Source organism: Pleurodeles waltl, chromosome 1_2 (assembly GCF_031143425.1).
Source record: "Pleurodeles waltl isolate 20211129_DDA chromosome 1_2, aPleWal1.hap1.20221129, whole genome shotgun sequence".
In the NCBI taxonomy this organism is placed as follows: Eukaryota; Metazoa; Chordata; class Amphibia; order Caudata; family Salamandridae; genus Pleurodeles; species Pleurodeles waltl.
Genome location: NC_090437.1, coordinates 743,010,052 through 743,036,796, shown reverse-complemented (window position 1 = coordinate 743,036,796; position 26,745 = coordinate 743,010,052). Strand labels below are relative to the sequence as shown.

The window sequence follows — 26,745 nt, the reverse complement described above, 5'->3', positions numbered from 1 at the left end:
GGCCTTTTTCGGTGCCAAAATGGTAAGTTGGTCACCGGTAGTCTTTTTTCAGGCCGAGCCATGGCCTTCTGGCAGTGGCGTACCTAAGGCCTTGTGTTTTTTGCTTTTGTGAGGGTACAGGGGCAGGCGTACTCACATGTTGTCCTGCTGTGACCGATCTGTCTTCTTCTGATTCCTGAGCAGATTTGGAATCTCGAACCAAGACTGCTGTTTGCATCAGTTCTTCCTCCTCTACATCAAGATGTTCACTGCTTTTCGACGCAATTTCGAGTCTTCGTGCCCTCCTGCCTCGAAGAGTCTTTTTTGAAGGATCGACCGGCCTTACAATTTTCTTCTAGATGATCCGGGGAAAGGCAAAGGTTGCAAACAAGATGCTGATCTGTGTATGGGTATTTTGCGTGGCTCCAGAGGACAGAACCAGATTGAAGTCCGATCCATGAGGCTTCCACGCGGTCGGCCAGAGTTGGGCGTGTGCGCCCGAAAGTGCAAACAAAGTTGTTTTTCCCGACGGTACTGCTGTGTCGATGGAAGATATAAACCCGATCGAGACAATACCGACGAAAAGACAGTTTTACAAAGTATCCGAATCAAAATCTCGGAGCGAGAGGAAACACATCCGAACCAGACGGCGGAAAGAAAACAATCTAGCAATGGAGTCGATGCCCATGCGCAATAGAACCAAAGAGGTGGAGTCACTCGATGCCGTGACTCGAAAACACTTCTTCGAAGAAAAACAACTTGTAACACTCCAAACCCAACACTAGATGGCAGAATAATGCACAGCATGTGTATCTGCAGCTACACATGCCATCAAACATATCCATATCTATATATCTCAACACAATTGCCTTTCAGGCTAAGAGTGCTGAATGCAAAAAAAAAAAAAAAAAAAAAAACAGAAGATGAAGCATGGACCTCTGTGTAGTTTCGAAGTTACTTAGGAACTAGCCAGAGGTCCCTGCTTCCTATTATAGAAATATATGTAGGGGTTTAACTTACTATAACTATGCTTACCTTGCATGGAAGGCAGCAGGTTAAAGGTATGTATTTAAAAAAAACATGTAAAAGTGAGCAAAAGTGAGAAATAGAAATTAGAAGGGTAGACAAAAAGATAAATGTTCTATATGAGTTCTAGAAACCCACAGTACAAAAATATTAAAGTTTAAATTAATATTGGCTTTGGGGAAAAAAGTGTACCATTGTTTGTGCAGGGAGTGTAAGCACTGAGCAATTTAACAATGTGACCCACAGAAAGGTTATCATCTGGGTTTAATACAAAAGGAAAAAAAGCAGACTTCTTTACATGCAGCCTATAACTACTGGTGCATGGCCTTAATAGCACCTTTCTCAACAAGTATATTTTAGAGGGACGGTGAAAAAGTTTGCGATGACAAACATTTGTTAATAAAACTGGGGAATTAAAAAAAAAAAACATTGTAGGATCCATGTGTGTTTCTAAATGCAGAGGACAGGGTGTTGCATCACTCCATGCCAGACATGCTAGGTAACCTAACCTAAATGAATTTGGAGACATATGTAGACTTCAAAATAACTGGGAGATAGACCTGCCTGTTCCTCTTCACGGCTCTGGTACACTGGGACCGGGAGGAGCTCCCACATCTACACTTGAAGTGGCAGACCATGAAGTTGAAGAATCTGGGAGTTAGGATGGAACACAACTATGATGTTTCAAATATGGGCAAAGTACTCAATAGCATCTATGAATATCTGCCGTTCTAGAAAAATAAATTGCTATACACTAAAGGCAGAGTTGCTTCAATCAGGATAATGGTTCTCCCCAGATACATATTCATCATTAGAGTGTATTCAGTTCTCCACAGAGGTGAATATTTGGTAATTTAGATAATATGCTCTCCTTACTAATATGGGCAAATGCCAGACCCACGCTCAAGCTTAAGACTCTGAAACTGACATACGAGTGTGGTGTGCTGGGCATTCCTGATACAGAGTGTTGCTATTTGACTTCCAAGATACAACATCTTCCTTATGACTCTTTGGTAGAGATAATAAACTGCTGGTGAGATGCCATGGTATCAAGTCACTAAAGTACGCGCTTTTCACTACATGGACATTACATCTTGATGTATTCCAACTAGTCGTTCTGATGTTCAAAATCTGAAGGAGGGTAGAAATACAATATTGAAGATACGTGGAACGAACAGGGAAGGCCTCATTTTGTGCTGGGTTCGGAAAATTAATGAATGCATTATGAGAACCGTGGGAAGAGTTTCCGGGTCATATAAATAGGTTATGTACTGCACATACTTAAAAAAGGTGGACATTCTGCTGTCCCCTTTGTGCGGTGCGGTGCACTGACAGTGTATCACTGAAAATCGTATCTGCTGTTTAGGCTGAAGTGGGAAAGAGACTGTGGAACACAATTATCAGAAGTAGACTGGGCCAAGAAAATACTGTAGACCAAGATGTCCACCAGTAATGCTACGTTTTGCTTGATTCAGTTTAAATGTCTACATCAGTCATATCTTCACCCTGCAATCATTCAAAGAATTTACGCAATGCAGTCTAGACGCACCATAGGTATTTTGTTGACAATACTGACTTTTTGAAAAGGGCCTGATCCTGGAGGGCGGTGTTGGCTTTCTGGACTCAGGAACTTGACAGACTGATGAAAGTAGTCAAAGATCTTGATACTCAGAACTACATAACGGTTCTACAACCTGAGCCTCAAAAAAAGCAATACTCAGCATATGTTTGTAGCATTGAATCTACTCCTGGTCATAGAGACAAGTGACAGTACACTGGATACAAAACATGGGACCTAGTTTTGATATGTGGTGCATGGATATGCATGAGTGGTTGGGTACAGAGAAAATCCAAATGAAAAGAGTAGGTACAGTTGAGAGGCTACACATGCATCCAAGAGACTAACATATTATGGACTGTATTTGAGCAGGACATGCAGAAGAAGACTCCAGATGAAACTCCTTCTACAAAAGTGTGAAGAGAAAACTAAACTGATGTGCTAATAAAACAATTGTGGAATTCACTGCAATCAGGCTGAAATATGAAGTGAGAGGATAGCTGCAAATCACACCATCTTCAACATTCAGCCAGTCTGTTACTTTATAAATGTGTAGGTTTGCTATTCAGAGCAGCTCATTTAATCAAAAAGGCAGTTGATCATTTACTTCACATGGGCATGATCATGTTTTTAGCAAACATTGTACGTTAGGGTTTCTTTCATATGGATTCCAAACATCACTGAACTCCCTAAGGATTCCCTAAATGATTCAAGTGTCTTCAGCCATTCTATGCCCCATTGTAAATAATTCAGTTTTTATTATTACTGGAAATAATTAGAATTTTACACATATGAAATACATACCGAATTAACTAACAAAGGAGTAGATTCAGATGAAATTGTCCGCGTATTAACGTCACTTTTCACAAACAAAAACATGACGGCACTGCAGGAACAACAAAAAAATACATTTAATGTGTGCACAGAAAGAATAAATGTTAAATTAACAGATTAAAATAATGTTTAACTTAGTAGCAAGTCCCCACTACTAGCATTTTGGAAAATAAAACTAAAGTTTTAGAAATGAGGCACTATCACCATCAGCTCCATCTGTGTTTTCTGAAGCTTACTTTGTAAAATTCCATTCCATGCTACTGGTCATGCTGCTGTAGCTCGGCACTAAAGACACATTTCTAATGCTATGCATGTTGCCTTACTGTATTCTGTTGCTACTGCTTCTATGTCTTACTTTGAAATACGTTATTGTGCAGAGTGTTCTGTTAAAAGGTTTCAAAGTCTTGCTTGCAAGATGCAAAACAGAACATTACACCATTCTGCACTTTTATAAGTTTAAAAAATATAATTTGATAATTGACCTACTATATCTACTCAAGAAGCTGCTCCAAGCACAATACAGATTCAGGCTCTCATTATAACCCTGGCGGTCATGAGACTGCCAGGGCTGCGGCGGAGTTCGGAATGCCGCCAAAGCAGCGGTCTGGCCTCCACATTATGACCCTGGTAGAGCCACCACGGTCCGACCGCCGGTACCCCAAAGTTGCCGCCGGTCGACAGTTTGGTGGTGCCGGTGGTCTTAACCCACCAGGGCAGCGCTGCAAGCAGCACTGCCCTAAGGACTAAGAGTCCCCTCTCCACCGGCATTTGCATGGCGGTCCCACTAATATGCAAAGGCTGGTGGAGACGGGGTGCAGGGTGCCCTATGGGGACCCCTGCACTGCCCATGTATGGCATGGGCCATGCAGGGGCTACCATGGACAGCCCCGTTGCGCTTTTCACTGCCTGAATTAAGGGCAGTGAAAAGCGCAACGGGTGCTGTTGCACCCAACGCACTGCAACATTGCCGCTGGCTCAATTACAAGCTGGCATCAATGTTGTGGCCTGCTTCCCCCCTGGGTCAGCAGAAAACACGTAATAAGGCCAGCGGGCAGAAACCGGAGTGGCAGTTTTCCGTCATAAAGAGTATGGCAGGCGGGGGAGCCATAGTTTAGGTTTTCCATCTGACAGTGAAAGATGCACTAATTCTTGGTAATAACTAATATTTACTCTGGGTGAATAACTTACCATTGTTTTTGGATTTGCTGTGCTATTAAAGAAGAGCAATCATTTACAAATCAGCCTTGGTCATGCTCCAATAGGAGCAGTACATACTGAACTTTCAGGCTAGGTGCCCTCTGAACACCTGGCTTCAACACATTTGCCTGTAATTCTTATGTTTGAAATGGATTTGCATTTAATTTTATTTGCACCAGAAAATTAGCATGTGCAGGTTTTTCTACAATAAATTACCGTGGATGAGCACTGATATTAGTAAACAAATTTAGTCCTAGAACATATTAATTTATTCAAAGACAGTTTCAAATGAAATTTTACTACTGTTTCTTGTAAAAGCAAAAGGTACATATATATTATATATATATATTTTTATTTTATTTTTGTTTTTATTTTAACCTTAGTTGAGTTCAACACCTATTTACTGTGAGTTAATTCTCTAAGCCAGCTTTTCTTAATATATCCATGTTAAACTACATAATGCACCCCTTTTGCACTGTTGACACAAACAAAACTACAAGCAGGCGACAACAAAATGAGTTTCCTTCTTAGCAGTCCTGATAATCAGTAGCTGCAATAGGTACAGTATTTGCAACAATACTGGTCTATATTTTTTACTGAGAACGTGAGGAAGAAGTGAGGTCAAGTATGTATTTGACTACATATGCAGGATTTAGCTTATTAAATGTGGGTACAAATGTATACCTTACCTTTAAAAATATTGCCTTTTTGAATGTCAGAAATTATATAGACTTCAACTATATGTAAGAGTTAATTTTGTGGCATTCATTTTTAGGTCACAGCAACAATCTGTTGGTAGGCAGATCTACTGTGTACAATACATTACATACAGTGGGTTTTGGGTCAGTCCCTTGTTCATGACTGTGAGAAAGTGCCTCTTTCTGTTGTCTCTGCCATTTTGTGTGGACTGATGCTGCTGTTTTGTTTTACTCTGAGCTTACTGAGGTACTAATTACAAGGCACCAGTGCCTGCACTCTGCCCCCGTAAACATAATGTAATTGGCTAAGTGCAACTGGACAAACATGACTCAAGGCCTAGTGCTGTAGCCGAACTGCTGCAGATTTGAAAATGCAACCCAAGCTATCAAAATAAACCCATTTTAGAGAAGAAAACCTAACTTTATAATATTAATACGTCATCCATATTTAGCCCTTGTAGCCCATAAGACTGGGTGCATGGTGCTTAAAAATAGGACATGTTGAAATGTAAAGTTAAAGTTAAAGTTTCTTTCCAGTGACTAGCCCTCAAATGCTACTTTTCCTGTAGGAAGGCTGACTGGTCCATAAAGAAACACTGGGAAGCAATATTAAACATTGATTTTGCTATCTTAGGCTAGGGACCAGCTAGGGAAATAATTCAAAGACTTATTATTTAGTAAAAGCCCAGTTCGATGGTGAAGTCGGATTTTTATAAAATGTTAATAAATACTAAGGAAAAGGGACTTTTAGAAAGTTACCCTTTTCTTGCCTGGCGCTCATGTAGACTAGTTTTGCATCAGCCTTCATCTGTCACCCAGCTAGTGAATGGCCTTATGAGGTGTAAAAACTGCTCCCAAAACAGAAAACATGGCCTTGTTGTGTGGGGAATTTTTGCTCCTCTGGCAGGAAGACCAGGGGCCATATTATAGATTGAGCCTTGGGGGTGAAAAGGGAGTGTGCACCACGGGGCAAAAAGGTATTACAGAAGGGGACACAGATGCTTGTGTGCCCCCTTCTGTAATACAGATAGCCCTGGTTCACATGCAGCACCAGTGTTATCTTGAGGGGACAGTCCCTCATTTGCATGGGGGTGTGGCACCAGGCAATGAGGGACTCTATTAGACTCTGCACCCATACTATACTATAGACATGGGCGCAGATGCAAACAGGTACAGTAAGTATGCCGCCTGCAGGTAGAATTCTGGTGGGAGCAGAGGGGAAGGTCACTCACTACACCCGCCTGCAGGATCTCACTCTTCTTTAAAGCGCAGGTGGCATGCCGCTTGAACTGTGAAACACTGAACATGTTTGAAGAAGCTGCGCCGTATTTCACTCCATGCAGACTTTTGTGGCTGCCATGAGGGCAGCGCTTTCATTGTAACAGGACACCATGTCCCTGTTTGCACCAACCACACCTGCTTAAAGTGCACCACGGTGCAAACAGGGACAGTGCACCCTTTCCATAATACAGCCCCAGTTGGGCAGTGCACAGGAACTTAATTTACTTCAAAGGGGCCTACCTTGTCACATCTAGATGACACCTCCAGAGATCCCTTCTTTTGTCAAACGAGTCAGGCAGGCACCAAACCCAGTGGGGGGAAGCTACCTCCGGAATTGGTTTCGATTGACCAAGGAGGAGGGGACAGCTCATTACCTGGTCACACCTCTGGGTCGGGACACAGGCTCTGCACAAGGGGAGAAGGGTTCGTTCATCCTAACCACAGAGGGCCACTATAGGAATTTTTGCAGTACGGAACACATAACTGCTATAAAAGTGGAGAGTGTTACCCCTGGGAACTTTCACCTTATTTGTTAGGGAGGGTCAGGAGTCGCCTTCACGCAGTACCGGGTGTAAATGTGGCACCACAAGACACCTTCTTAAGAACACTACTGGACCTACAGAAGAACAGAAGGACTTCATCTTCTATTGAAGACCTGTGAGGATACCTAACGGGCTAAGCCTGCTTTCACTTGTACCCAAGATGAAAAAGTAGAGTAGGGTTTTACTGAACAGCCCAACTGACCTGGCCTGGACCCTGCTGGTGACCTCTGCTGGAGTGATTCTTGACTGCCCAAGAGCTGTTCCTGAGCTCCTGAGACCCTTGGCTGTATCTAACTGGACTATTACTCACACCCCTAGAAACATAGGGCTTAAAAACGTTTTGGACTTCAAAACCTCTGGAGGACCGGGACAAACCTGCCAAGCCGATCCGCCCAAGATTCGTTGCCACAGGGCTGAAGAAACAGATTTCCCCCGCTTGGAGCTTCTCCACAGCAGCAAATCCGATTCAGCTGGACCTTGCTGAGAAGGTATAGTTCCTCGTGGAGCCCTCTTCGGACACAGCCTGCAGCCCTGCCCCACTGGAAGAATTCGAGCTCTGAAAAAGAGACTAAGTAAAAATATTGACTAGGTGAAGGTGGAAAAACTATCTGACCAGCAAGAGGACTTCCCTGGGTGAGAAATTCAAATTTGGAACTTTTCTTACCAAAACCTACGGCTTCACCGGGCCCTCATCCAAAGCTTATCTGATGTTGTGGAGCCCTCCCTGGGTATAGCCTGCTGCCTTGCCGCACTGAATGACTTTGACTTCAAGGAAAAAGACTAAGGGCTGATTTATATGTTGGCGGAAAGGGTACTAAGTTGCAACACTCTGTACTGCTGTGTGCAGCTGGTCCTCTGGTCTCCTCCTTGTTCTCTCTGTCTGGCGTTGCTTGCTCTCCTCCCCTTACACTTGCCGGCTACCCTAGAACAGCTACTCAGTCCCTCCTCTGAGGCTGTATCCTCCTCCACTTACTTATTAGAAGTTATTCTCCTCTGCAGCCTACACATTGAAGGGACTACAGACTGCATCGACCGCAGAGCTTAGTAGCACAGCCAGTTGGATGTACATGGAGAGCTGTGCTGCTGCCTGCCTCACAGCAGGAGGCACTGCTACTTGTGCCTGCTACCGGTAAACTGGAGTAGAGGCAGGCAAGACGCAGGGGAAAGAGGTGTGCTGCTGGTCTCAGAGCTGGAGAACAAAGCACTACAAAATCTAAGGGGCAGAATTGCTATCTGCTATATGTGTTTTTCCTGCTACATATTTTCTGCAGCTCCTGTCCAGAGTGTGGAATTGCTACAGTCCCTGCATAGGGTGGCTTTTCCCCTGTCCCCCATCCCACTCTCTCTGGTCTACCTAGCCCTCTCTTCTACAAGTTCAAGCCTGTGCCAGCTTCACAGCAGAGCACGGAAGCCATGCAAATTTGAAAGTGAGAGCTGTGCTGCAACTTAAAGGAGTGAGCACTGGCACTTGTGCCAGTTACCCATGATCTGGACTGGACACAGACAACAAGGAAGACAGAGGGATGTGCTGCTTACCTTGGAGGTTTGGATATAAGCACCATGAAATTCTAGGAAAAGCACTGCTACCTGCCACATGCTTCCTGTCTCTGTCTCCAGCACTGGATGCCATGCATTGCTGTATCTCTGTCAGCTGGGCCTTTGCATGGATGCCACAGCAGAGAAAGCCTGTGACCTGCTGAGAAGCCTACTGTACTGAAAGCAGGCTGTATCTGTCAGCATTTAGGTTGGATGAGCCTATTGTTAGTTTGGCCATGGAAGTATGTGTGTTTGTCCCAACAATGCATGATTAAATACCCTATACATTCTTACAATGGGCAAGTAAAGGCCTTGCCCAACACACCCAATCACAGATTACTCCACTTCTCCCAAATGCCCACTTGACATACACTTAACTTGCACCACCCCCTTGACAGATGCAGTATGCTTGGCCCTTGAAGCTAGCTCTATTGCTGATTACCTGAAAGCATGTGCTTAACAGAAGGTAGAAGAAAGGGACACAAGAATAGGCCACAAAAAAGCTGACTTAACCCTTTAGCCAAGAGTAAACTGCTGTGCCAGATTCGAAACATATTTCTAGTTTCCCTTGCATTTCTACATATGATGTACATTCTCTGCCCACTTGAAACTGATGCTAGCACTGTGGTGGGGAAGAGATTTGTTATTTGCCTCCTTCTTGCCACATACGCTTAATATTTAATCATATTTTTCTCCAGTCTTTGTTGTCAGGGGCATCATTGCCTGCTGTCCATTCCCTGACTTAGGTCCGCTTTTTAAAACAGCCAAATGGTCAAATGCGTTCGTAACATGGGAAAGGCAATTGCTCCAGTGCAGAATGTCCTACCTTCTTTTCCATACCCAAAGAAACAAACTGAGACATTTTCTTCAACACTATCAAAGTTCAATGGGATTTTCTTCCTTACTTGTCAAACTGCTGTGACCAGGGGTACATCCAGGAACAATCCCAGCCCTCTATTTGTGTACATATTTTGGAGATGGGCTTCATATGAAACACTCAGCACATACTTGTTTGATGGTGCCAGGATGTCACTGTACTATGCCTGGGGTGTACGCTCCGGCCACGATTTATACCTTTTCATTACATCACAAAATGTCTTTGTTTGCATTGACTATATGCTGCTTCAACCTATGCTGGATGTGTGCTGCTCTCAAGCAGGTGCACTTGTTTGTTTGACTGGTCTCTTGAAAATCCCTTGCAAATCCAGACAGTATCCTCCTTTTGCAGCCTCTTTGCTGTGTAAATTCATCCCTAGTATGTGCATTTGTTTAGGGAGGGCAAGCGGTTTGTTTCTTAGGTGAGGTGCAAGCATCTTCAGCTCGGGAGCACTGGAATGCACTTAGGAAATTACTTGCTCACATCAAGAATGCATATGTCACTAGAGGATAGCCGCTCAGCTGTTTATTATTGAGATGTTGTGTACGTACATACCACAGCAACCCCATTTGTGCCACAGTATGCACACAGTGACTGACTTTTTTTTAAACTGGATGCACATGCACAAATACTAACTCTTAAACAAAGGTAATACAGATCAGTTTCCAAGATGCACTATACATAAACAGTCTCACACAAACACACTGTATCAAGCAAAGATACACCAATTGGAACAAACTGAGCAAAAACGCAGATTAGTAAGAATAAATGAACAACAATCCTGTAAGAATAAATGAACAACAATCCTAGGCTGCACTAAACTGGCCATATAGTAATTTGTTTTACCAACGTTCTGTCTAAACACTGTCATAAAATCCTATTTTGTACCATGCAAAGTCTAAAACATTTTACACCTATTTCCATACTTCTGTTCATCCTTAAACATATCGAAAACTGCAACTTCAGAATTACACTGAACTCAATCACCGTTGCAGGATTATCAGTCAGGGTTTAGCCCAGGCACTGGCACAGATTTGGTGTTTACCTCTACAATTTATGACCTGGAAATGCTAGTGGGCTGGGTCAGCGGAGGAGTCCTGATACTTCTGGACCTTTCCACTGCCTTTGACACCATCAACTGTTCCATTTATTTAAACATCTTCTTGTCCCCCTTCACAATTGACTGCACTGTCCTAGCATCGATGTCCTCAAGCCTTACAGGTTCCAATCAATTGCCCTTGACAACTATTTTTCTACACCAAAACCCCTCTTATGAGGAGTACCAAAGGAAGCCATAATCTCCCCTCTTTTGTCTATCTCCCTGAGCTATGAATATACATGTTGAAATCATACTTCTATGCAGATGATACTCCACTTGTCTGTTAACTTCCAAATTCTGCTGTTGGTGTTCCCTCTGACTTATTGTCAGTGCTAGAAACTACTCAAAATTGTATGCAGGAAAACTTTTGAAAATTAAACCTAAGTGAAAGGGAACTACTACCCAACTATAATAAAATTAAGAAATGTGATCAATTTCTAGAGACTGCGTCCTGGGCCGCTGTCCCAAATCTTTAGATAGGCTGCTATCCTTGCAGTCACAGAGCTCAGCAGTGTCTAAGGCCTTTTTCATTTGAAAACTCCTCAGAGAATGTTTACTTTCTTTCCCTTCCAGCAGAGAGCTATGGTGGTCAATACCTTTATCCAGTCATTGTTGGATTATGAAATTCTGTCTGGTTGGACTGTCTAAAAAACAGTATACACCAACTGCAAAAGCTTCAAAATACTACAAGAGGGCTAATGCTTAACATAAACAAACTAGCAATCTTGCATCTTTTCATGATCTTCGCAATTAGCTTTTCATCAACAAATGTGCCTAGTTTAAGTCTGCATGTCCAATACACATTTTATGGGTCTTCGCTGCCTTTTCACAAAAAAAAAAAAAATATATATATATATATATATATATATATATATATATATATATATATATATATATATATATATATTTCCCCTATGTCAACTGAGAACTTCCTCCCCAATCACTATAGTTCTAAAATTCCAAGTTGGAGATCTGTGCCAGCAGATATTTCAGGTGGAGGGGCCATTTTTGTGGAACGTTTTATCCTCGCTCATTCGACTGACATAACAGTTTGTTGAAATTCTGTAAGCTTCTGAAAATGCTGCTGTAGTTACAGCAATGGAGTGAATTACAGCAATGGAGTGAACTGGGTAAGCTTTGCATGTTAAGAACCAAACGACTCTGTAGATGAACATCCATGACCTGCAGTCATTTGAAATTTCATATGGCTATGCCCTCTCCAGAAGCATCAGTTGAAGAAGCACTTTGAAGTCCTCACATGCATTTTCAGAATAGCACAAGCCCAGGATGTCACATTCCACCTTGACTTTATACAGGATTCAACTGCACCATCATCAAATGGTTTGCTTTCTGCATGACCAAAAGATACAAGTTCATCTATGCAATTTACCCAAAGGCCTAACAATTCAATAGGAGTTGGTGTAGCGCTGCTTATTTTAGTAACTTTTTAATATTCAAAGAGGTTACTGAGTGCACCACGTCCCTGTAACCTAGAAGGGATAATATAAATCAACAGAGAAGCTGTAATTCCTACCATAGCCTGTAGTGCACTTTACAGCAGGAAAATGTAGTTTGTATACCGACACACCACTTAATCTAGTTTTATTACTAACTTGTTTTTTATGACCCCTTCAAATGAATTTGTTTCAAACTCAAGAGCATGGCGTGACGTTTTTTGCTTTCACAGATCAATGACATTTGTGATGTAAGAAATGAAAAAATATATATATATTACTTCCCAGGAAAAATAATGTGTGAAACCCAAAATGGTCTGAACAGCATCACTGACATCCAGGGATGTGGAATTCCTATAACCGGACGCCCAGAAAACATTATTTGGGGTCAACAACAATCTTTCAGGTTTCTTTTGTCCTTGGGACAGGTAAGGCTCAACCCTCTGGAGCACAAGCCACTTGGCTGCCAATTTACAGTACGTATTAGAGACCAGGGAAAGGAACTGTATGCAGTTGAGGTAATATTTGTGTCCATATGGCAATGATGTTCCAACTTGTATTTATCGTTCATTAATACAAAGCCTTTATTATTGGGAAGAAGGTTCTAAATAAATGTAAGCTCAGATTGCACTACTAACAGTGGTCCCAGTAACAAAATGTGTACACACGTTTGCAAAGTTTAAAAATATGAGGCGATGTATAATGCTCCTAGAATGCTCTCTGATTAAATGCAAATATTTGCATAAGCTTGAAAGCAAGGTTGATGATTTTCTGCTTTCAAAATAAAATGTTTAAAAAAAAAACAACTAGGAAAAAACACGTTTGCTAAACTACTGTGAAAATATAGGTACCATTTATTTAAAGCATCATTTGGTAAAATGTGTTTATGCATGCTTGTATTTCCAAAACAATATTCATAATGGAACGTCAGTGTAACCAGTTTCAACAAGATTATGGGAAACATGAATATAAACAAGCATTGGAAAAGCCAATAGCTCAGACATTGGTGATCAGTCTTTTGGTTTTGTAAATGCTTGTCTTGTTTTGACATGGCTTTTGTAAAACGTAATTGCTGTGGGAGCTGCTGGCCCTCACTACTGTAACAAGTATTAGCAAGAAGCAAAAATAGTTTTGGTTGCAAGAGGAACACATTGCCACAGTAGTTCCTGACACTTGAACAAAACTACTTTGTGTGCTGATATGCTCCTTGTGAAAGAGCAGATTGCGATCATTGTAATGTAATGTAACACAAAATTGTCTAGCTCGGAACTTGTCACACGTGAGGGTCTTTGCATTGGTGCAGATTTGCGTATTTCATGAACTCACAAGTATTTACAGAGGTATGCCAGGAAATCGTATTGCTAGAAAGCATTTGTAAGCTGTATTTTAGCACAAGCAAATAGGCAGGTGCAGATTTGCTCATGCGAAAATCTGTTCAGCATTTACAAGTTCACTTTTCCTTTAACCACTTTTCTCCCAAACCTGGGAGAAGTTTTACTACTGACCCTTGTTAGGAGTAAATTTCCAACCTTTCTCAATGTGGGAAATGATTAGAGATTTGCTGGGGAAAACCCTTTAAACATGCAAGTTAGAAGATTAGCAAAGTTCAGCCTCCAGCTCCAGTATGTAGATCTGAGGAGAGGTGGCAAAATAAGGAAGCTGCTAGTATTTAAGCCCTAGTATAGTATTAGCCCAGGCATAATAAGAGAGGCTACTATCAGAGCTCTTATATAATGAAATTGCTGCCATATTTTGTTGCCACGCTACATGGCACCAAAGAGACAAGCAGATTTTTTCTACAGGACAAGTACATTTATGAAGCAACCTGTCCCAAGGACAAGTAGATATTTTATGAAATTCCACAACCCTGAACATCAATTAAGAACAAATAATTATCAGGAGATCATTAAAACATATCAATTAGAAACAAATATTTATCAAGAACTCATTAAAACAAATCAATATTGAAAATGCAAACAACTGGCGTTTTGGAGCACAATATACTTTAAAGCACTTTTTCTTGAAATATATTACCCAAACACCTATACTCTACAACATCTAAATGGAACCCGTGGTCAACAAGATTCATCAGTGTGCCCATGCATGACACACAGCTCTTTTGCCTCTCCACTATCCATGCCTAGTTGTTGAAGGCTTACTTGTAGCTGAACCCAATGTAAAAATAGTTTTTTTTTATTACACATGACAACAAAAAACTAAAATACAAGCACAGCACACTGTACTAAACTCTGACTGATTCATGCCCCCTCCCTCTCGTTAACAGAGACAAGAATATTGAAAGCACCTTCTACTTCTAAAGCAGACATTGCTATGAAGACTCGAGTGGCTTGGCACTTGCTTTTACCCGTCAACAACGTCAAATCATACCTCCCAGACGATGCATGTTAAGGCTACCACCAACTCACACTTAGATGTAAAACCCTGCTCAGAAGCTTCGCAGATATATACCACAATAAATACTCTTTTCCATGAAACAGACCAGCTCCTTAAAGTCTGAGAAAAAAATGTAGTGCTTAGATTTGTTGCCTCTCCATGTTTAAATCTCCTTGAACACCTGCCTTGGGGTCAAGGCAGTTCAACTTCAACACACCACACTAGCGCATAGACAAGACCATTAATTTCTGAGCCAAAACGAACACATACAGCCACAATGCCAGACAAGTACATAAACGTAAGAAGAAAAAGATCAGTCCCTGATCTTGCTATGTACCAGGGAAATGATAGTCCATCCAAATAGACATCAAATGGATAACTTGGCTCCTTCGACTCATGAAGAAGCTGCAGACAATCCTCTTCAAAGAACACCTCAAACAAAAAAGATCCATTTTGATGGCTTTCCCCATCAGCACATAAATAATGAAAATCACTTCCATTTGCAGGCACTTGTACACTGGTCTACTCATATACAGGGAAGCCTTGTTTGATAATCCTATAATAAACTATGAATTTCTTTAGATGATGTATAATCTACTTTGATGGTTTCACAATTATGTTTTTTTCTCCTGCAATTTGGAAGACAAATAAGATTTGCATAATTGGTTCTGATGCTCAAACCCGGACTGCAGAGTGTGGCTCATGGTACACAGGGTTTGGGACTTTTTCCCTATGATTTGTAAACTAGTTTTGGAATTGATAATACATGCTTTATTTCACTAGGGGCCAATGACGTTAGGTTAGGGCTAGATTTATTTGATCATATTTACTCAGATTTAGACAGAGAACTTTCTTTAGAGTTCAACATTTACAGGACATCCACCAAAAAGTAGCAGATGCCACATCTGCCATGTTTAGAGTCCATAAAGGCCCTCTAAGTAAGGCAGATGGGACACCTGCCGATTTTGGTGGATGTTCACCATACATCTGTCAAACTCTAAGGCTGAGTGTTGAAGCTCGATTTTGCATTACTTGAAGTCTTTACTAGTCTTTTTTTAGCATTAATGTAGATTACATTACAATAACTCATCTGATTTAGGAGCAGTGCATGCATACATCTGTTGGAGTAAAGCGCATTCGTAATTTGATAGAACCTAATGCAACTTCATAATTTTGATCAACAATGTCACAGATATGACAAAGTAAAACATTTCATTTTATGCAATGTAGTATAAATCAACTCTGGAGTATTTTAATGTTGAGTTTGTAAGGATTCTTCTGGGATTATATTTTTTATGACAACCACAAAGGGAACCCATTTGGTCTAGTCAACTTATGCTGGTGCTTATACTGAAGTCATACATTAGGCCATAACCAGCACCTGACAGCATGAGAGTTATGGTTAGTTTACTGGACCATAAGGAGTGAATTTTAGTGGTTTTCAGGTTTCGTAACTTTAACTGCACATCTTTACTGCAAGAGGTACTACAAGACAATATTAATGAAGACACAAAATAGAAGGAAAAGCAAAATAAACATGCATATAACAAAAACTGTAACATTCTTACCTTAAGGCGGAAAGTGCAGCACCAATGTAATTTAGATAGGGCTTTGATACCACTTGAGGATCTATGCCAAACATACCAAATCTGGAAGATTAAAACATGGTTTGACCCTTTCATGCAATATTTTGTTGAAGGAAGCATCAAAGTTTCAAGGTTTCATTGGGCAGCTTTGCCTTTGCTAGATCTCAGTAAAAAAGCTAATAGCACAGACAAATAATACAAGGCAGGGCTAAAACAAAGAAAGTATCAAAATGTCAAATTATACATTAATGGTGTAAGATAGGCAATGAATGTGAGTAGTGATAGATGTATTTATTTAAATGCTTTGCTTAGTGCTGGTTAGCCACATTCAACACAGTGGCACAGTAAGGCCGCCAAGAGTTCCAACACAGTCAAGGAAAATGGGCTGTGTTGCCCACTGGGCGGCATTACTACAAATAATTGGAAAAAAGATGGGATCTTGGCCTTTGCCACGGCACTCAGTTTCCACAACAGACCAAACTTTTCTGTGCCTTTTGTATTCTTTGGGGCTCTACCTTTGCTTTGCTACTGATATTAAGCATTCTATAGATACTCTGGTCAGTCCTTGCTTGTTTAAACCTCCTCACCTATTAAGAAAGATAATTCTCAGTCCAGACTAATATGCTATCAAGAATGATTACTATCACTGTTATCTGGCCTGTTCATCTCTCAAGACAGGTCATTTCAATGTGGCAGGGCTTAATTACTTCCAAAGTGACATTCTTTGTAATTACATGATGGCTGCTGTGGTCAGCTACCAAGCAGCTCCACTCATGACTAACAGAATCCTGCCCCATGTATACAGCTTCTTAACGCATGACCGATGCTCAGCTATAGTCTCTGATCTGCAGGAATCAGTGCCTGACTGAGACCCATGTTGCTCTCCCTGAATGCTCCTGAACCCCCTACTCAACCTATCCAGGGTAACGTACACACAGAGCTACACCCAATGAAGGCACTTGCAATACAAATTCTGGTGGGCTGGTCTTCTGACAACTGTAGCTGGTGATGGTCTGTCTGTGGCCCTTTCCACCTTTGGGCCTAGTGCTTGAGCATCAGCTGCACCACACATACCTGTGCCCTTTATTACACCTACTTCACATCATACATTAACTGAAGTCGGAATCATCAATAAGCATTCTGACAGTTTTACATGAGGGCATATTTCCTCAAACAGGAGACATTCTGATATTGATCTTCAGTGGAAGTGGTGAATGTCCCAGTGACATCAAGGCAAGGGGTAAATACCTCTTTAAAAATGTTCATCGCTTGGTTTCTTTTGAAGTTTGTGAGGCTTGGATGACTCCTCAAGACTGTGCTCAGTTGAGAACCAAGTTGATTGTTCTGTCTCCTCGCTTTAGAATGAATTTTCTCAGACTGTTAGGTGTAATGTGGAGTCTGTTTCCAAAGGATTTAAAAATGCACTGGATATCTACAAAGACTGCCACTTCACTACACCCCTGCAAGGGCTCTTCTGTTGTGTCCCTCAACACTTCAGTTTCAGAATCTGAAACTATAGAAATTCCACAGTCCAATTCACAAGACAGAACGTAACCTAAGCTATAAATTAAAACAACTTCTCAAAACCGAATTATTAAAGCATGCATTCAAATGAAGTTGTTTTGAGGATTGAGCATGCGGTACTATTGCTATGCAGGATGCCATCATTCCCAATAGTTTCAAGATACATCTTACAGTGTATTGTTGATTTGGCTGCATTTGCGTTATGAGATTTTGGTAAGCTTGTATCCTTTGTGTATTTGGATAGGCCAAAGCTTTTTGTGTATTGAGAATAGCAGCTAGGTAGTAAGGTTGTACCTGTGCTGGCTGAAGATGGGATGTTTCGGTAGCTGAAAGTGAACCCTTATGTATTTAGGCTTTCTATTGTGTATGGAGTGTGATGTTGACATTGTATAAAATTGCTTGATTTTATTAGCCAATCGTCTTGATAAGGGAAGACATGTATGTGTTGTGTTCTTAGGTAAGCTGCTACTACCACTAGACATTTTGTAAATACTCCTGGAGCTGTTATGCCGAATGGTAATGTTTTCCTGCTATTACAAATCTGAGATATTTTCTGTGAGATGGATGGATGGGTATATGGAAATACGCATTTTGAGATCTAATGCAGTCATGTAATCTTGTTTTTGTAGTAGTGGAATGACGTCCTGCAGAGTTACCATGTGAAAGTGTTTTGACAGGATAAATAGATTTAGGGATCTGAGGTCTAGGATGGGGCTGAGAGCGCCATCCTTTTTGGGAATGAGGAAGTATAGTGAGTATACCCCTGTTCCTTGTTGAGAATGTGGGACCAATTCGATTGCCTGTTTTAGTAGTAGCGATTGTACCTCTTGCTGTAATAGAACATTGTGTTCTGGGGACAACTTGTGATAATGTGGAGGAATGTTTGGAGGGGTAGAAATCTATTCTAGGCAATAGCCATTGCGGATAATTGACAGTACCCATTGGTCTATGGTGATATTTTGCCATTGGGAGTGGAAATGCTGCAGTCTGCCCCCCACAGGAGATGTGCAAGGTTTAGGGATGGATAATAAGTCACTGTTCAGATGAGGTAGAGGCTTGTTTTGAGGTATGGAATTCGCTCTGGCTCTAAAGTGTTGGCCTCTTTAGGAACCTCTAAATCCCCCTCTCTGGTACTGCTGTTGTTGCCCTTTTTTAGGCTGGGAGGTAGAAGCCTCTGTGGATTGCGGCTTGAATCCTCCTCTAAATTGTTGCCTACGAGAGAAGCCTCTGTAAGATGTTGTATATAAAGCCCCAATTGCTTTGACAGTGTCTGAGTCCTTCCTAAGTTTTTCTATGGTAGTGTCCACTTCAGGACCAAACAGGTGTTTTTTTATTGAAATGCATATTCAGCACTGCCTGCTGTATTTCTGGCTTGAATACAGAGGAACGTAGCCATGCATGTCTGCATATGGTGACAGTAGTATTCATACTTCTAGCTGCTCTATCTGCAGCATCAAGGGCAGACCGTATTTGGTTATTACTTATGGTCTGACCCTCCTCAACAATCTGTTGACCTCTTTTTTGGTCCTCTTTTGGCTGGTGGAGTTCCTGAATCTCGTCCCAGTGGGCTCTATCATAACTTGCTAGCAAGGCTTGCAAGTTTGCAATTCGCCATTGGTTAGATGCTGTGTCGCTGCCCTCTTGGCAGCAGCATCGAATTTCCTACTCTGTCAGGGGGAGGAGCGTCCCCTAACGACTGGCTATTGGCTCTTTGTCTGGCTGCACTCACAACCACTGAGTCTGGAGGTACTTGGTGGTTAATGTAATCAGGGTCTGTAGGTGCAGGCTTATATTTTTTGTCAACGCGTGGCATTAAAACCCTAGCTTTAACCGGCTCAATGAATATCTCATCTGCATGCTTAATCATGGCGGGTAGCATTGGGAGGCACTGATATCGTGAGTGCGTGGAGGATTGTAGTGAAAATAAGTATGTTTGACCACTGACTTTGTGTTTCACCACTGTGCATATTTGTTGTTCAATGTTCATCAGTTGCAAATTACATTTTGTATTCAGTTTAGCTGCCTATTGGCGTTAGACATTGAAGTTGAGACATTGCAGATGAGCTGTGTTTTTCCACATGGTAAACTTAGCTTGTGTTTTTGGTATTTTCTCTTACCGAACACAATAGCATGCTAAGGAAGCGCATATTTTGTGTTTTTCTTTAGTGCAGGAAAGAACTTGGCCTTGGGAGAGAGAGCCTTGAAATCTTGGCCAACTTTAATCGTTGTTTCTTCCAACTCTGACCTACAGTAGCCAGCATTTTTTGAATAATTCAAATATGAGAGGGAAGGGCCTTTCAGAAGGCTTTTTCCCATGATTATTTAATCTATAAAAGGTGTCCCTGGGCAGCAGCGAGGGGAATTGTCCGAGACTTCAGTCAGGATTAGACGTCAAATGCCTGACCTCCCGTGAGGGTGGAAAACTCTTTCTCGCAGTTGAACAGGGGTCATCAACTTTCTGGCATGAGAAAGATGAAGAGCAGTGACAGGCCCTATGATGATGAATTTTGACTTTATTCTTTGCTTTGCAGTTATGCTATAATATAATCACATTTATTTGCTGTGTACATTGCAGTTGAGAATCACTTTGATATATTTTCCTTTCATTGCTGTGACTACTGTTACACATGTGCCTCCAACCTACTAATCTCCTCTCTCAGGAACCTCGTGGTGAAGTAATAATAAATGTCTTCTTTAAGCTAAGAAGTGCATTCCAGAGATTTTTGTCAGCTCGGTCATGAGTGAAAGCAAAACAAGGATAAGGTATTAAGAAGAAAATCCTCTTCCAAAGGCTCATTGTGCATAAGTACCCCATGATATGCTGCTGCCCCAGAAGTAACCTGCGTGTATGCATTAGTGTCTTCTGGTGGAGAAGGTTTGGCAGGGTATAAATCCAGGTCATTGGCAGGAATAGGATCCGGATCATAAAGATCCCAATGATCAACTGTATCACCATGAGAATATTGTGAATGAGTTGGTAAAAGCAAAGGTGGTGGGCTAGTGGGTGGTGGCAAAAAAGAAAGTTGTGGTGAATGAGGGGGAGAAGTATGCATAGGTAATGGCTTCTCCTTCCATTTAAAAATCTTTGCTGGTGGTGGAGCAGTATCTAAATACTCTTGAAAAGCCAACTTTCTTTTGGTCTGTAGAGGAGGTGCAGTAATTATTCTGCCAGTCTCTTCATAATTATGAATCCTTGATTGACTCTCATCCAGGATTTCAAGGATGGGTTGAATCTCTGTGCCCTGAGTACATAATCAGATGGTTTATAGGACTGTTCGTCAAGTGATTTAGAGCTCTGCATAAGATGGCTTGAAAGTCCCTGTTCTTCCGAATAAGAAGACTTTTTCAGCTCCGAAGATGATAATTTTTTCGGGCCCGAAAATACAGCCGGTAGTTTTGGCTCCGAGGCAGGAGGTCGAGGCTTTGGCTCTGAAGAGTGGGGGCGCAGACTTGGTTAGGAAATTGAGCTTTTGGTGGCCTTTTTCGGCGCCGAACCCGAACGTCAGTCGATGAGAATTTTCTTTCGGGTGCAACCATGTCTCTCTGGCAGTGGTGCACCCATGGCCTTCAAGGACTTTTTATGGGTGGGCGTAAGGGCAGTCTTACTCACATGCTGACCAGCAGTGATGAGTCTATCTTCCTCCAAGTTTTCTTCGGAGTTGGTGTCTCTGATGGAAACTGCTGTCTGCGCCAGTTCTTCCTCCATGGTGTTGATATGCTCGGTACTCTTCGATGCCATTGCCAGTCTTCTGGCTCTCCGATCACGCAGGGTCTTTTTGGATCGAAACGATCGAGAGGCCTCACAATCCTCTTCTCTGTGATCGGAAGAAAGACAATGATTATATACAAGGTGCTGGTCTGTGTATGGCAATTTTCTGTGGCATCAGGGACAAAATCGAAATGGAGTCCGATCCATCAGGCTTCGACGTGGTAGGCCCGAACAGACCCAAGTCTGAAATTTAGTTTTTGACTGTACTATTGGTTCTACTCTGGGTGGAAACGTGATTGAAACAATACTGACGGTCAAAGAAAGTTATCTAAAGTTTCCGATTCGAAATCTCGGAGTGAGAGGAAACACGTCCAAACCAGACAGCGGAAAGAAAACAGTCTAAAAACGGAGTCGATGCCCATGCACAGTATACCTGAGAGGAGAAGTTACTTGATCCCGTGACTCCGAAAAGACTTCTACAAAGAAAAACAACTTGTAACACTCTCAGCCCAACACTAGATGCCGGAATAATTCATAGCATGTGTATCTGCAGCTACACATGCCATCGAACTATGGGGGTCATTCCGACCCTGGCGGCCGGCGGTATGTTGGCGGTAACACCGCCAACAGGCTGGCAATGTTCCGCCAGCAATTCTGACCGTGGCGGAAAAGCCACAGTCAGACCGCCGGCCCCTCCACTTTCCCGCCAGGCTTGCGCCTGGCATGAGTCCCCGACCGCCAGCCTGTCCGTGGCGGTAAACACCGCCATTGAAAGGCTGGCGGTAAGGGGACTGGGGGTGCCCCTGGGGGCCCCTGCACTGCCCATGCACTTGGCATGGGCAGTGCAGGGGCCCCCAGGCATAGCCCCATCGCGCATTTCACTGCCCGAATTTCGGGCCGTGAAATGCGCGACGGGTGCTACTGCACCCGCTGCACATCAACATTGCCGCCGGCTCTATTACGAGCCGGCGTCAATGTTGACCGTCCGCTGGCCCAGCGGAAATGTCGGAATAGGGAGGCATGAATACTGCCGGCAATGGCGGTATTCTGTCTCCTCCGGCCTCGGCGGTCTGAAGAAAAGACCGCCGAGGTCGGAATGACCACATATATATATATATATATATATATATATATATATATATATATATGGAAAATGTCACTTACCCAGTGTACATATGTTCGTGGCATGTTCCGCTGCAGATTCACATGCTGTGCGATATCCTGCCATCTAGTGTTGGGCTCGGAGTGTTACAAGTTGTTTTTCTTCGAAGAAGTGTTTTCGAGTTACGGGATCGAGTGACTCCTCCTCTTCAGTTCTTTTGCGCATGGGCATCCACTCCATTGTTAGATTGTTTTTCCACAGAGGGTAAAGGAAGGAGTGCTAGAGTATATAGGTACAAAGTAAAAGATGTCCATGCTAATGTAAATGTATATACATATGTTTGTAACTTAAACGACTACAGGCTACCCGGGAGGGTGCATGTGAATCTGCAGTCGGAACATGCCACGAACAGATGTACACTGGGTGACATTTTCCGCTCGATGGCATGTGTAGCTTCAGATACACATGCTGTGCATGGACTACAAAGCAGTTTGTCCTCCCATAAAAGAGCGGTGGTCAGCTTGTAGGAGCTGAAGTTGTTTGAAATAATGTTCTTAGTACGGTTTGGCCTACTGTGGCTTGTTGTTGTGATTATACGTCTACACAGCAGTGTTTAGTGAAAGTATGTGGTGTTGGCCAAGTGGCAGCTTTACATATTTCAGTCATTGGTATATTCCCTAAAAAAGCCATTGTGGCACCTTTTTTCCTTGTAGAACGTGCTTTAGGAGTAACTAAAAGTTGTCTTTTTGCTTTAATACAGCATGTTTGGATGCATCTTACAATCCATCATGCTAAACCTTGTTTTGATATGGGATTCCGTGTATGAGGTTTTTGGAAAGCGACAAATAGTTGTTTAGTTTTTCTCAACGGTTTAGTTCTATTTAAATAGTGCATTAAAGCTCTTTTGATGTCTAAAGTATGTAGAGTTCTTTCTGCTACAGAATCTGGCTGTAGGAAGAATACTGGCAGTTTCACAGTTTGATTTATATGATATGGTGATACCACTTTAGGTAAACAATTTGGGTTTGTTCTTAGTACAACTTTATGCTTGTGTACTTAGAAAAACGGTTCTTCAAGAGTAAAGGCTTGGATTTCACTTACTCTTCTTAAAGAAGTAATTGCCACTAGGAAGGCAACTTTCCATGTTAGAAATTGAATTTCGCAAGAGTGCATAGGCTCACATGGTGGTCCCATAAATTGTGTAAGAACTATATTTAAATTCCAAGAAGGAACTGGTGGTGTTCTGGGTGGAATGATGCGTTTTAAACCTTCCATGAAAGCTTTAATGACAGGACCTCAAAATAAAGAGCTATGTTGGTTATTTTGTAAATATGCTGAAAAAGCAGTAAGATGAATTTTTATTGAAGAGAATGCTAAATTTGCTTTTTGTAAATGAAGTAAGTAATATACAATATCTTGTATTGATGCTGTAAGTGGATCAATGGTTTTAGATTGGCAATAGTAGACAAATCTTTTCCACTTGTTTACGTACCACTGTCTAGTAGTAGGTTTTCGTGCTTGTTCAATGACTTCCATACATTTTGAAGGATGTTTTAAGTATCCAAATTCTATGATTTCAGGAGCCAAATAGCTAGATTGAGAGCATTGGGGTTTGGATGCCTGATTTGACCTTTGTTTTGTGTTAAAAAATCTGGTCTGTTTGGGAGTCTGGAGTGCGGTACTACAGATAGGTCTAGTAGTGTTGTGTACCAAGGCTGATGTGCCCATGTTGGTGCTATGACTATCATGTTGAGTGACGTTTGATGCAACTTGTTGACCAAAAATGGAAGGAGTGGGAGAGGGGGGAAAAGCGTAAGCAAGTATCCCTGACCAATTGATCCAGAGAGCATTGCCCAAGGGTAGGGGATGTGGGTGTCTGGATGCGAAGTTTTGGTATTTTTTGTTTTCGCTTATTGCGAATAGATCTATGTCTGGTGGTCCCCCCACCTTTCAAAGTACTTTTGAAGTACTTGGTGGTGAATCTCCCATTCGTGTGTTTGTTGGTGATTTCTGCTAAGGACATCGGCCAACTGATTGTCTATCCCTGGAATGTACTGTGCTATTAGGTGAATTTGATTGTGAATTGCCCATTTCCAAATTGTTTGAGCTAGAAGGGACAGTTGAGATGAATGTGTCCCTCCCTGTTTGTTGAGATAACACATGGTTGTCATGTTGTCTGTCTTTATAAGAACATTCTTCTGTTTGTGAAGAGGCTGAAATGCTTTTAGGGCAAGAAATACAGCTAAAAACTCTGAGTGGTTTATGAGTAGCTGTTTCTGTTTGCCATCCCATTGTCCTTGAATGGTGTGATTGTTTAGGTGAGCTCCCCAACCAATCATTGATACATCTGTTGTGATTATGGTCTGAGACACAGGGTCTTGAAATGACCGCCCCTTTATTAAATTGCTGCGATTCCACCATTGAAGGGACATATGTGCTTGGCGGTCTATCTAAACTAGATCTTGAAGTTGACGGTGTGCCTGTGACCATTGTTGTGCAAGGCACGGTTGTAAGGGTCTCATGTTTAATCTTGTATGTGGGACCATCATTCCTAAGATTTTCATGATAAATCTTAGAATGTATTGTTGATTTTGCTGTATAAATGGAATTACATTTGCGAAAGCTTGTATCCTTTGTGTATTTGGATACGCTAAAGATAGTTGAGTATTTAGGATGGCACCTAAATATGGTTGTACTTGTGCTGGTTGAAGGTGTGACTTTTGGTAGTTTATAGAAAATCCTAGTGTGTGCAGAGTTTCTATCACGTAGTTTGTAGGTTTTTGGCATTGCGTACGAATGTTTGATTTTATTAGCCAATCGTCTAGATATGGAAAGACATGGATGTGTTCTTAAGTATGCTGCTACTACTGCTAGGCACTTTGTGAACACCCTTGGAGCTGTTGTTATGCCGAAAGGTAACACTTTGAACTGGTAGTGTTTTCCTTGTAATACAAACCTGAGGTATTTTCTGTGAGCTGGGTGGATGGGTATGTGGAAATATGCATCTTTGAGGTCTAGGGATGTCACAGAATGTTGTTTTTGTAGCAGTGGGATAACATCTTGCAGAGTTACCATGTGAAAATGTTCTGGTAAGATGTAAAAATTGATGGGCCGGAGGTCTAATATTGTCCTGAGGGTGCCATCTTTTTGGGGCATTATTAAGTATAGTGAGTATACTCCTGTTTCCTGTTGAGACTGTGTAACTAATTATATTGCTTGTTTTAGTAGTAGATATTGAACCTCTTGTTCTAACGAACTGTATGTTCTGGGGAGAACTTGTGATACTTTGGTGGAATATTTGGAGGGGTGTTTATCAAATCTAAACAATAGTCATTGCGGATAATTGATAATACCTAGTTGTTTGTGGTGATATTTTGCCAATGTGAGTGGAACTGCTGTAGTCATCCCCACATAGGAGATGTGTGGAGTGGAAGGGAGGGAAGAAAGTCACTGCTTTGGGTGGGTTGTTGGTTGTCTAGAAATAGAGGTAAATTCCAAACCTCTAGAGTATTGACCTCTGTATGTTCCTCTAAACCCACCTCGCTAGTACTGGGTTTGATATGGTTGTTTTGTTTGTGAAGTAGAAGCCTTGGAGGATTGTTCTCTAAACCATTGATCCACTTACAGCATCAATACAAGATATTGTATATTACTTGTTCTCTAAAACTTCCTCGAAAATGAGGCCTACTAAATGACCCCCTATATGTTGTAGTATACAAAGCTCCCATTGCTTTTGCTGTATCAGAGTCTTTTCATCAAGAGCAGGCCTTATCTAATTGTTACTGATGGCTTGCCCTTCCTCTAATACTTGTTGTGCCCGCTTTTGGTGTTCTTTTGGGAGATGCTGTATGATATCCTGCATCTCATCCCAATGAGCTCTATCATAACGGGCTAGTAGAGCTTGAGAATTAGGTATTCTCCATTGATTTGCCGCTTGGGACGCAACTCTTTTCCCTGCAGTGTCAAATTTCCTGCTCTCTTTATCAGGAGGAGGTGCATCTCCTGAAGACTGGCTAGTTGCCCTCTCTCGTGCAGCACTAACCACCACTGAATCTGGAGGCACCCAATGAGTAATATAATCTGGGTCAGAGGGTGCAGGCTTATATATTTTTTCTATTCTAGGTGTGATTATTCTGGACATCTACTATGTCTTCTTGCTATTAAAAGGAGTGTGTTGAAGAAGGCATTGGTGGAGGGCTAGTGTGAGGAGAGACAGATAGCTGGGGAGAATGAGGAGAAGACTGAGGAGGTACTGGCTTCTCTTTTTGCTTTGGCACTATAGCTGGGGGCTGTGCAGTGTCCAGTTCTTCCTGGAATGCCAGCTTTCTCTTTGCTTTTAGAGGAGGTGC

At 41.9% G+C, this 26,745-nt stretch overlaps 1 protein-coding gene across 4 annotated transcripts in view; it reads right to left on the bottom strand.

The window, feature by feature from the left end:
* TMEM144 (transmembrane protein 144) overlaps nucleotides 1-26,745 on the bottom strand; it is a 188,176-nt gene that overhangs the window by 108,922 nt on the left and 52,509 nt on the right. For all 4 annotated transcript variants that reach the window (XM_069243307.1, XM_069243298.1, XM_069243280.1 and 1 more), the window contains 2 exons: nucleotides 16,044-16,124; nucleotides 3,368-3,449 (listed from right to left, as the gene is read on the bottom strand). In XM_069243307.1, coding sequence (XP_069099408.1) covers nucleotides 3,368-3,449; nucleotides 16,044-16,124 — 163 coding nt within the window. The remainder of the gene's footprint in view (nucleotides 1-3,367; nucleotides 3,450-16,043; nucleotides 16,125-26,745) is intronic.